Below are 11,797 nucleotides of genomic sequence, written 5' to 3' on the forward strand. Positions count from 1 at the left end.
TTTTACACTCGCAAGGCTTTAGATAATTTTCACATCTTTGATAATAATCAATTATAGACAACAATAAATATGTAATATCGTCGTGGAAGTTTTGTAAGTTCAGACTTGTTGTGACAGGATATATAATGACGTAGAATAAATGACGTCATTTCTTTTTAGAAAAACAAGTGTTAGACATTATGGAATTAGTACCGGTCTATTATCAAATTTGGGGTTTAATTCTTTATTTTGTGCATGGAACGCTTGGGGATTCCCATTTTCATGAGAGGTTGACTTACTCTGAAGGACAATGGTGAGGGATAATCATTTTAAGTTTTTTTTAATTATTGATTTCTATATCTTTAAAATACATTTAATGTAATGTTACAGGGAAACTGAAATGGAAGGGGTTTTGGTAGAGCCAGGTCCTTGTCATTTGGAGATATTTGATAGCTCACGTATATCTCAAGACTTTTTCCTGGACCAATTAGCATATAAAACCCCTTTCGTCCTGCGACATGTGACAAATAACGCAAAATTTCGAGCTTTAGTTAACCGGGATCATCTTGTAAAACATTGGGGCCATAAAACAGTCACTCTCAGCTCTGCAAATTCATATTCTTATGAAAAGAAAAAAGTTCTTCTTGAAGACTACCTTGAAACTATGATGGGCCCTGCAAGTCCTACAAAACTTGCCAATGAAACATTTTACTTCTTTGGTGACAATGACGTCGATGAGTGGAATGATTTATTCAAAGAATACATTCTCCCACCTCTAAATCTCCCTCGACATCGTTCTGCTTTGAGTTTTGGTATTGCTGGCCCTGGTACAGGTGTACCTTTTCATTACCACGGTCCAGGATTTGCAGAAACACTTATTGGAAGAAAACGATGGTTTTTAACAGCTCCTAGCCATATCCCAGAATTTCATCCTAATAAAACCACACTCCAATGGTTTTTGGAAGACTATGATCGTGTCAAAAAAGAAGTTCAAATACTTGAATGCACCATTCAACCCGGTGATGTAAGTGAACTTTTCCTTTTTAAATTTAACTTGATTGACATTGAATTGATATACATTTATTTTTTTGATTTAGATTATATACTTTCCTGATAAATGGTGGCATGCCATCCTGAACATCGATACGTCTGTATTTATGTCCACGTTTTTAAGTCCATGAATATAAGTTAAATAATATCCTTTATTTAATGTTTTTGGTGTTAAGCCCGCTGCACGCTTTTTTTAAATCAAAATTGTTTGTTAATATTTATTGATGTGTGTTGTGTATTAATTAGAATTTTCTACAAGATTGCTCAACTCACAATCAAAAAAATGAGACATAGCATTTTAAATGAAGAATTTATTAGGAATTTGTGATTTAAGTAAAAATAATACAGTTATTAGATTTCTATTAGATCGTTGGTCATTATTATTTAACAAATTAACTTTTGATTTTCCTTATTGAAAATTACTAATTGATAAAAGTATATTCTTAATTAAATAAGACGTTATGAAACTTACAAATTGTAACTTGTGCACAAGTCAGAACATATAAATTAATAATTATCTATAAATATACAAAGTATATCCAACGGAATTATAGGGTAATAATTATTTTTGCTTATGTATTTAATTATATTATATTTAATCAAAAATTAACATTAAACGATTCAATTTAAGTGTTAACGGAGATTTCATGTATATTAAATAAATAACAATCGAGAAAAATTTCAGTAGTAGTTAATCATTCATAAATTATAATGCATTAATTAATTTTTTTTGACGATAAATAATTGCTTTGAATAATGTTACTTTGAATCAAAAATTTGTTTCATGACAATAAATGGATATTATGCAAAAAACTATGATTATTGTGTAATAAATAATTCAACTTATACTAATAAAATGGGAATATTAGCTAGAAAACTGATTTAAATATATATTAAATAATTACTTAATATCTTAATATTTAACTATTACTATCTCGATCACGATCTCTGCACGCGCCTGAATGCCTTGCATACCCTTGCTACCTCGTGCAGATCCATGTCTTCATTGTATTGACGATGGAGGCCTTCAAGGCCGCAATTGAGGTATAATTATTCTTGCAGGCTGTCCCACAAGTAAAAATCACATGGATTGAGGCCCAGGCTGTTGGCTGGCTAATAGAATGGAGGCCAAAGATCCAGCACATTTTGTGGTAATAACTTCACCTTCTGGCCCTTTTGGAAGAAGGTTGAGGGGGGAGCAACTTATCCTTCCGTGCTGATGACCCCCAGGATCATAACCGAAGACGGATTCTTTATTTTCATGACTAGTTGGACCTCATCAGGGTCCAAACGGATCCATCTATCGTTTCTACGGTTATGCTTGGCGTCAATGTTGAAGATCTTCTCGTCCAAAAAAACCGCTTGTAATCAATCACCTTTACACTTCATTTGGTTAATATGAATTTTACTTTCACTGATTCTGTCTGCCTGATTCTGCTCTGTTAGCAGATGCTTTGAGGCTGTGACCCTCGACAAGTAACCCAGGTCAATCATGTCATAAACTGTTAATTTTGGATATATGAAGAAGGAAATTATCTCCTGAGCAGAGTGTCCCGCGCGGCGAGCTTCAATGATGGAAATTCTGTTATTAAATGTGATAGCTAATACATTTAGCTTGTTGCAAGTATTAAAATTTTTATGACGTAACCTATACAAGTCTCATAATTAGCCGTTTAAGTTATTCCGAATTTACCTTGTCCCCCCCTTGTATATAAAGTCCACAACCTTTCAATGACATACTACGGTCAATTAAAGTCTTTACATTCACATTACCTGGTTGAGATATTACTTCAACAGTAATTTAATTCATAAAATGGCTTATTATTTAGCTCTAATTTGTGCATAGTATTAATTCAATCAATTTGCAGATATTACTTTTAAAGGTGTTATGATTTAGAGAGCGCTAGTGCATAAATTATATACATACAATTTATATGATATTGCTAGTGTGCAGCTAGAAAGTAATAGTGGTAAAGTGGAATGATCCACGTCATACGTCTCTGACGTCATAGTAGTACATAATAGGGGTTGTTGTCTTTGAGTTCGAGGTAAGGTCGGTAGTAATTCGGTAGCGATTATTATCTAATAATTCATTCCTTGGCATTAAAAATGAGCACAAGCTACCAAGGAGGTGGAAATCATGGAGATTCACCTATTCCTACGGGAATCTCCTCTTCATCGGGAGCGATGGATGCCATAGAAGGTGCGGATTCTGTAAGCTTCTTTAGTTCTTCATCTGACAAGAAAACATCGGATTCGGATCTGGGGACGATGTTGGAGTCTTCCAAAGATTCCCTTAAATTAGAGGCAATGAAAAGAATCATTGCCATCATGGCACGAGGCGGCGGTGGTGGATCCACGAAGGAACTCTTTCCATCTGTTGTTAAAAATGTTGTTTCGAAGAATGTTGAAGTCAAGAAATTGGTGTATGTCTATTTGACTCGATATGCTGAGGAAATGCCGGATCTCGCTCTTCTCTCCATCTCTGCTTTTCAAAGATCTCTAAAAGTAATTCAGTAAACAGACCCAAAAATATCCCTATGGCTATTATATTATTCTAAATATGTGTGTACATCTTTTCCAGGACCCAAATCAACTTATACGCGCATCTGCTCTTCGAGTTCTATCGTCTATTCGAGTCAGTGTCGTTGTGCCTATTGTGATTTGTGCTTTAAAAGAAGCGTCCGTAGACATGAGTCCTTTTGTTCGAAAGACAGCAGCTCATGCCATTCCCAAAGTGGTTTCTTTGGACTCTGAAACCAAAAATGAACTTATAGACGTTATTGAAAAGTTATTAGGGGATAAAACCACTTTGGTTGTTGGATCTGCTGTCATGGCTTTCTCAGAGGTCTGTCCGGATCGTTGGGATCTCTTGCATAAACATTTTCGAAAGCTTTGTACTCTTTTAGCTGATGTTGAAGAATGGGGGCAGGTGGTCATTGTGAATACTTTAACGCACTACGCACGAACTCAGTTTATTAATCCAAATTTATCTTCAGACATGGAAACTGCTAAAATTATTAAGGGTTTCTATGATGAGGAGGATGGAGATTCGACGTCTTCATCGGATGAAGAGGATACAAATAGAAATAAAACGATTCCTAAAATGGATTCGGATCACAGAATGTTGTTAAGATCCGCCAAACCTCTTCTTCAAAGTCGTAATGCTGCAGTTGTCATGTCAGCGGCACAATTGTATTTTCATTGCGCACCACGCCCTGAAATACAAATAGTTTCAAAGGCTTTAATAAGACTTTTGAGGTCACATAAGGAAGTACAGTCTATTGTACTCAATTCCATTGCAACAATGACCTCCGAAAAAGTAGGGACTGTAAATTCCATGTTTGAATCTTACCTTAGAAATTTTTTCGTACGGGGAAGCGATCCAACTCATATCAAAATACTAAAGTTAGAAATCATCACTAATTTGGCTACTGAGGGGAACATTGGAATCATTCTCAGAGAGTTTCAAACCTATATTACGAGCCAGGTAATTTTATATTAATTAATTTTATATTGGTTAATGCATTTTGTATGTTTCATATGAAATTCAGGATAAAGTCTGTGTAGGAGCAACTATTCAAGCCATTGGTAGATGTGCTTCATCCATATCTGATGTCACAGATACTTGTCTTAGTGGACTTGTTTATCTTCTTTCAAATCGCGATCAAAGTGTCGTTGCTGAATCCGTTGTTGTTATAAAGAAATTGCTTCAAACACAAGCTGGTGATCACAAAGAAATTATTATACAAATGGCAAAATTACTGGATACCATCTCAATCCCCTCCGCTCGTGGTGCAATACTATGGGTTATTGGTGAGTATTCCACCCGTGTAACTAATGTGGCTCCAGATGTTTTAAGAAAAGTTGCTAAAAGTTTTATGGTCGAAGATGATCAAGTCAAAATGCAAGTTTTAAATCTAGCAGTGAAATTAGTAATTACGAATCCTAAGCAAACTAAAGTAATTGCCCAATATATTTTTAATCTTGCAAAATATGATGCCAATTACGATGTGCGGGATCGTGCTCGCTTTCTACGTGTCTTCATTTTTCCATCCTCGAGTCAAAATGAAAATAAGATGATAAAACATTCGAAAAAGATTTTTTTGGCATCTAAACCAGCACCATTGTTAGAAAGTAAATTCAAAGGTCGGTCCAACTATCAATTGGGATCATTATCACATTTTCTCAACAATAGAGTACAAGGTTATCAGGATCTCCCGGAGTTCCCTCGGGAAGCGCCAGATCCATCTGTCAGAAATGTGGAGCCTCAACGAGCTTCAAATCCTTGGGACAAGTATTTGAATAGTAAATTTGATTCTAATAAAGATGAGAAAAAGAAGAAGTTAGTAAAGAAGTCTAAAAATAAGGAGCATTTTTATTCTGATAGATCTGAGTCATCGTCAGATTCATCTGAATCTTCCTCGTCTTCTGAATCTTCCTCATCTTCAGATGAAGAGGTTTCGAACAGAAATAATTATTCTTCCAAGTCCAAGATAGTTAATCATCTTACAAATAACCGATCCAACGTTACTTTAAATGGTAATTGTAAGAAGGGTAATAATAGCTCTAGTGAAGATAGTTCTGAGGATTCGTCTTCCTCGTCTGATACAAGTTCCTCCGATGATGAAGTGGAAGATTCTTCTCGTAAGATCAAGTATGAGGCTCCTAAAAGTAATTTAGATCTTCTTTTGGACCTTTCACCTAACATGGAAGGATCAGGTGGAAGAGCGCAACTTTCCAATAATGTTAAAGGTCTGTGTTTGATTCCTTCTAATAATAAGGCGGACGCAGTCGAGAAAAATGGATATAAGATGATAAAACCTCTATTTGTTAGCAAAACATCTAAGGAGCTTTTAAATAAAATTGCTACAGGTGGATTGCAGGTATAATTAATATTTGTACATTTTGACAAACTTTTAAGCGACTGTTTCCCCTTCAAATTCTCGCTGTTTAGGTTTCCTATAGATTTACTAGATCTCATCATTTGGCATCATCAACCATGACAAATGTTGAATTGACTCTTCTCAATTGCGACGAATCCAACACTATCAGTGATATTAAAATAGGTAATAAGAATTTACCTTCCGGAATAACTTTGCACGAATTCCCGGGAATCCACTCCATTCTACCAAAACAGACCCAGATTGTTTCGCTTGGAATTGATTTCAATGATAGTATGCAGTCAGCTAATTTTGAAATATTGATTGATGGATCCAATCATCAGGTAATATCCAAATATACTATAGTTATGAAGTTCATTTCTAACTATTCATACTTTTTAGGTGAGTATTTCAGCACCCGTTGGCGAATTAGTTCAAGCTATAAGTATGTCTGAGGAAGCATTCAAATATCAATTGAGCAAACTTGGAGGAATGAATGAAATCAGCACTAAAGTAGATTGTGTTCAAGACAAATGCCCGTTGGATAAGTCATTTATTTATCCTCTCTGCAATGTTGGCCTAGTTGAAATTTTTGGAAATATGGATAATTATCTCTTTGCTGGAGTCACTTATAAACATCAGTCATTTGTTCTGATTTCAATCAAACACTTGATGGAGAATGCTTATCAAGTTCAAATCAATTGTGAAAAGATTGTTTTTGGGAATTTATTGATGGAGAATATTGTCAAAGCTCTCACAAGTTCATGAGAGCTTAAAACATTATACCTATACCCTGCACCTATTAATTCTAAAAATTTCTCTCATTTTTTGATAAATTATTTATTTATCGTTTAAAATTGAAATATTTGTTATTTATTTTTTACCATTCCTCTAATTGATTGTCTATTTTTACTAATGCATTTGTATATTATTTATCTTGAATCATATCATTATTATCATTATATCAGTTTCCTTCATTTAATTGATCTAATTGGTAAGATAAGTGGAAAAAGAACTGGAAGTTTGCGAGGTGTATTAATACTTGAGGGATTTTGTTTGCTCACCGTACAGAATCTTACTTTTTCAAAAATATTTAAGGTTTCGTATCCAATCTGGTTTTCCACCACTTTAGTTATTTGACTTTTTTGAGTATTTTTACTCTCTCAATTACTTACCATTAATGCGAAAGAAACATAGCACAAATATTAATAAAATCAATGTTACGGATTTTTGAGATTCGAGCTGTTGGGGAATTGGCAACGGGACGAGAGAGCCGCTTTAAGCGTGATTTTTAATAGTAATTTCTTGTGAGATAAATTACGAAGAGATCGTAAGTGGAACAACTTAAACTCGTATGTCAAGGTATTACTTTACGAGATGGATGCGGGAACAATCAATTATGATAACAAGAAAATCTATATATATATTGAACCCATACAAAATAAATCATCTATTCTATCAACAATATTACATTGTAGGCAATACATTATAAAAGTAAAGAATAAAAATATATGTTTATAAGAATTCGTCACACCAGTCATTTAAACACTGATAGCAGTCAGCGGCTTGTTTAGAATTGGCTCCTGCCAAGTCCTTGAGCCATTCCACGAAGAGATCCTTGTTCTTCTTTAAGAGTAAAAACTGACCAAGAACGACGTACGCCTAGAACAAGAATGGAAAGGATGTCGTAGTCATTAACACATCATAGATTAAGAATTTGTGCATATTGATATTTATGTTGAATCTGCAACTCCACTCACCTTGTCAAATCCTTTAGAACCCATTCTTTTTCCAAGAACTTCGCCGATCCCTGCGAGATCTGTCACGGGCTTCTCATTCATGGGCTCACTCACGAAGTTTCTATGTTTCTGGGTCGTTGTGGACATCTTGCAAAATGTTGATGGGGAATGCGATTTGTAAATATAAAATATGAAGTCGGGAGTATTTAAATAGAAGATGGATCAGTGATCACCTTTAGGGGAGAGCGGGGAAGTTATTTCATCATACTGATTAATTATCAATCAAGCTGCAAAAAATACTTACCCAAGTTACTCTTTCGCACAATCAATTCACCAAAAAGTATTACTAACCTTGCAAATTCCGATGAAATTGAAATCTATGGGAACACCGCGGTTATGAAGACTTAACGCAACCTCCCCTTTCCAAGAGGGAATAGAATAACACCAGAAAGCAGTTGGTTGGCGGGCACCTGTATTGCTTTTACCAACTTTTGGCTATTTCCTAATTTATATGCTACTAACTATCATTATATAAATATTATAAGGTGTTATCATAATTTTAATCATATTTCATATAAAATGAGTACTCATTATAAGTTATCTCCATATTATATTTAAAAAAATATATCTGAGTGACAATAGACATGGTTCCTAAACAATCCTAATGTTAAAGTAAACATTTAAAAAAGTAGCAGCTGTGTAAAAAAAGGTGGAATTTCTCTTTTGTACGCAGTGGACGCGCCTACTAACAAACCTACTTCTGCATTCATAAGAAAAAGAAAAAAATAGCGGTGAAATGTAAATAAAAAGAAGACCACTGTCTTCCTTTCTTTCTCTTCAACATTAATGAATGAACGTTCAGAGCAAACAGTCACAATATTACATGAAGATATTACTATTTATTAGTCATAACTCATAACTCATATTATGAGCTGACTCATATACGGCACACGAGAGGAGCAAGTACTTCTGCCTCTCTTGGGATTTCCTCTAATCCATCTTACACATGAATTCAGTTTTAATATGACGGAATAAAATGAAAGCTTGATCTCCACATCACATTTTATAAAAACTTAATAAACTACCAATGTTATTTTGAATTTAACTTGACCTGAGTCTTTACATTTGACATTTTTGCCAAAAAATTATTAATTGACACATTCTCCTACATACATAATTATTTTAGAATGACAACCTCTAAGTTGGTTAAGGCTGCATAATCCAGCAGTAACGCAATTATGAAGAGCATTGGGGCATAGGTGGAATTACAGAGGAGCCCTAATTCTCAAGATTTAATATATACCAAGTATTATGTAAATATTTAAAAAGTACCCATCCCCCTTCTGCTATAAATTCCAAAATACGCCCAGGACCAGTTTTAGGGAAGGTATTGAGGTCATTAATCTTAGAAAAAAAGGAACCCTGCAAAGAGTAGATTTATCATAAATTAATAAATATTTTGTAAATATAAAGTCATTAGAAATGTATATTATATATTCTAAAAAAACATCACTTGCCTTCCACATTTATCTTTGTTTTATGCCTTGTTCATGGTCAAACCCGCCCAATATCTTTTAATTATCTTTATAACTCTATAAAGCCCACTAATTTAATTCGTAGTCATAATTTTTGAAATTAGAGTAATTGTCAACTCCATTTAACAAAAAAAAAAAAAAATTGGAGTCTGTGAAATTCAAAAATTTAATTTTTTTAAATCTGGATTTTCAAATTGTTGGTTAGAAATTGATAATACATTTAACCCAAAGTAATTGTCTGAATACTCTTGTTGATGTCGAAAAAAGAAAGATCATCTCCATACTACATCTCTGAAATGAGATTTGTAGCTTTTAGAAAAAAAAAATTGGTTTTAACACTTCTTCTATAAGGCAATACGTTTGCAACACTAAATAAATACTAGTGATGGGACGATTTCAAGAAATTTATGGATGCCAATTTCAATTTCAAATTAGGTCAACCGATGTTACAGTACTATTAGCAAAACTAGCGGTTAAGCCGGTTCAGTACAATGATTATATACGTGCAAAAACGTTTGGTACTCTCCCAGATAAGACGAGACAACATGCATTACATTTACAAAACTTATTGCACTAAAATAACAACTGCAAGTGTTTAGAACACGATTGTTTTGTTTTCAGTTTGTGTTCAATTTTTTTATTCTCAGTTCTTGAGCATTTTTTGATGATAAATTATTTTATTACGGTATTTTATGAAATTATAAGACTAAAGCCATAAATTCACATAATCGTTTCTTGTATCTTGACGGAAATATTTCCTTTTTTTTTTTTGTTCTTAACTTAGAAAAGTAAAAAAGAATAATACAAACTTAAGAATCGGAATAGGAGAACTATTCCATAATTACACCTTATTTTCCCGGTTCCGATTCCAGAAAAAGCAACCAATTCTACAATTCCAATTAATCGTCTCATCACTAAAAATTAGACCATTTTTTTAAAATAATTAATGATCCATTGATTATATATTTACAAAAGCATTCTTGAAGTTTTTGAACAAAGAAATTATCAAATTGAGGAATATAAAACTCGTATTCAAATATGATGGTGTTGTAGGTTTAAATCCAATATAACTAAATCCTTTGGAATGAAGCATACATTATATTATCTACGAACAAATTGACTTTCCTCTACGTCTACGAGATACATAATATTTATTAATTAAAACTGTAGGTCAATATATTTTGTCTCAATATACTATATTATGAAAATAGTTTAACAAAGACTTTTATGTATTTATCTTCTACTACATAGTAACTATAGCCCATACTGCTTTGTATATAGTAGAACTTAAAAGTATATGACATTTCATTAGTTAAACTAAGAAATGTGTTTTTTCCCCAATCGTCTTTGTTACTCTTTCCTTTATGTTAATTCAAGAAACAAACATTATTCACCTACATCAAACATTCATCCATCTATAAATAGTTTGTTTAGGGCCGTACGTATCATTACAATCCACTTTATAATAGAATGTAATACTTCTATCTTTTTGACTAATGTCTGTGTAAAATCATTTTTGGTGCGTTAACCCAAAAACAATCTTGAACGAAAACTTAAAAAAATATGTTATTCCGATTTATTGTTCTCCTTCATAAATACATATAAGGCTCAATTATTTTATTGACTGATTTCGGTCAATTCAGGGCTTCATATTCTAATTTTTGGGAAGGGATTAGGATAGTCAAGAGTATTAGCTGTAGTGTAAGTCTTCATTTGATTTATTATAATTATAATTGATGACTATGAGAAGCAGTTTAGTTCCAATATGCCATTTTAAATAAATATTATCTATTTTTTCTTTAACTCATCGATAATTTTGCGGCGCTTCCGAATGATTTCGACTAAATAATTTATCAATAGAAATGTAAGATGATTAAATGAAGAATACAAACGTATTTCAAACTCACTTTTGTGAAAAATCATCCCATCTTGCTATTGTGTTGACAAGCTACATTGTCAACGCGAATAAATGTGTTGCATGTAGATACTACGTTTCAATTTTTTTATTGCTTTTTTTTATGAGTGGGACTTAACAACCATCTACACTAATTTAGATGAAATAGCAATTCAATAAAAATAACTAAATAATATATTAATTTTTTGCCTTTAAATTTACAAAGAAAAGTATCGTAATATCCGCTACTTAGTTATAGGAGGAAAAATAGTGTTCTGAAGAAAAACATAACATTTAAACCCTCCCCCAAATACAACATTAGAGCTTAATGTGTTATACAAATATTAATAATTAGTTGTAAATATTTTGTAGTTATTTTATCATTTTTTTATTGCGACCTGTAAAATATTAAATATAATATCTAAGGTTGCGATAATATACCAACTTTTACACAATAGAGGGAGAGAAAAACAACCCAGTAGATAGCTCAGATTTAAAAAATGGAGTAATCAACTATATTTTACAGAAAATATTAATATGTTGTGGACAAGTTGCAACTCAAAAAGGAAGCTGATCGATGTGCAATATTAGTGGTAGTACCCGGCATTGGCCGGAGTTATTAAGGGCCGACGAACAAACAAATTTTGCTTTAATAATTTAGAAGATAACTCTTTAACAAATCCTTGGCGTTACTCTCCATTTTTCATGAGCACACTC

At 33.0% G+C, this 11,797-nt stretch overlaps 3 protein-coding genes across 5 annotated transcripts; 2 read left to right on the plus strand and 1 right to left on the minus strand.

Annotated features, from left to right (window-relative positions):
* The first annotated feature begins 159 nt into the window (after positions 1–159).
* LOC121115971 (jmjC domain-containing protein 8) lies at positions 160–1,708 on the plus strand. Its single transcript, XM_040710159.1, has 3 exons — positions 160–292; positions 370–1,003; positions 1,077–1,708. Exons 1-3 carry the CDS (start codon positions 180–182, stop codon positions 1,158–1,160), a joined length of 831 nt encoding a protein of 276 aa, XP_040566093.1. The 5' UTR covers positions 160–179; the 3' UTR covers positions 1,161–1,708.
* Positions 1,709–2,159: 451 nt separating this feature from the next.
* On the plus strand, positions 2,160–6,874 carry rb (adaptor related protein complex 3 subunit ruby). The gene is made up of 5 exons (XM_040710150.2): positions 2,160–3,537; positions 3,614–4,519; positions 4,584–5,915; positions 5,987–6,256; positions 6,315–6,874. The coding sequence occupies exons 1-5, from the start codon at positions 3,139–3,141 to the stop codon at positions 6,678–6,680; spliced, it is 3,273 nt and encodes a 1,090-aa protein (XP_040566084.1). The 5' UTR covers positions 2,160–3,138; the 3' UTR covers positions 6,681–6,874.
* A 460-nt stretch (positions 6,875–7,334) lies between these two features.
* Positions 7,335–8,227, minus strand: baf (barrier to autointegration factor). Of its 3 annotated transcripts, none has more exons than XM_040710177.2 (3): positions 8,003–8,227; positions 7,673–7,938; positions 7,335–7,574 (listed from the first exon to the last, which is right to left on the minus strand). In XM_040710177.2, the coding sequence occupies exons 2-3, from the start codon at positions 7,796–7,798 to the stop codon at positions 7,428–7,430; spliced, it is 273 nt and encodes a 90-aa protein (XP_040566111.1). In that variant the 5' UTR covers positions 7,799–7,938; positions 8,003–8,227; the 3' UTR covers positions 7,335–7,427. The 3 variants fall into 3 exon arrangements, with proteins under 3 accessions (XP_040566111.1, XP_040566120.1, XP_040566105.1); XM_040710186.2 differs by having other exon boundaries at positions 7,673–7,884; positions 8,003–8,140; XM_040710171.2 differs by having other exon boundaries at positions 7,673–7,884; positions 7,956–8,079.
* Between the last annotated feature and the right edge of the window lie 3,570 nt (positions 8,228–11,797).

Source organism: Lepeophtheirus salmonis, chromosome 1 (genome assembly GCF_016086655.4).
Source record: "Lepeophtheirus salmonis chromosome 1, UVic_Lsal_1.4, whole genome shotgun sequence".
Taxonomy (NCBI): domain Eukaryota; kingdom Metazoa; phylum Arthropoda; class Copepoda; order Siphonostomatoida; family Caligidae; genus Lepeophtheirus; species Lepeophtheirus salmonis.

Coding starts and splice junctions, on each gene's coding strand:
- LOC121115971 (XM_040710159.1), top strand. CDS start 180: ATGGAATTAGTACCGGTCTATTATCAAATTTGGGGTTTAATTCTTTAT. Junction 293..369: donor ACTTACTCTGAAGGACAATG/GTGAGGGATAAT, acceptor GTAATGTTACAG/GGAAACTGAAATGGAAGGGG. Junction 1,004..1,076: donor GCACCATTCAACCCGGTGAT/GTAAGTGAACTT, acceptor TTTTTGATTTAG/ATTATATACTTTCCTGATAA.
- rb (XM_040710150.2), top strand. CDS start 3,139: ATGAGCACAAGCTACCAAGGAGGTGGAAATCATGGAGATTCACCTATT. Junction 3,538..3,613: donor CTTTTCAAAGATCTCTAAAA/GTAATTCAGTAA, acceptor CATCTTTTCCAG/GACCCAAATCAACTTATACG. Junction 4,520..4,583: donor AAACCTATATTACGAGCCAG/GTAATTTTATAT, acceptor TATGAAATTCAG/GATAAAGTCTGTGTAGGAGC.
- baf (XM_040710177.2), bottom strand. CDS start 7,798: ATGTCCACAACGACCCAGAAACATAGAAACTTCGTGAGTGAGCCCATG. Junction 7,575..7,672: donor GTTCTAAAGGATTTGACAAG/GTGAGTGGAGTT, acceptor TTCTTGTTCTAG/GCGTACGTCGTTCTTGGTCA.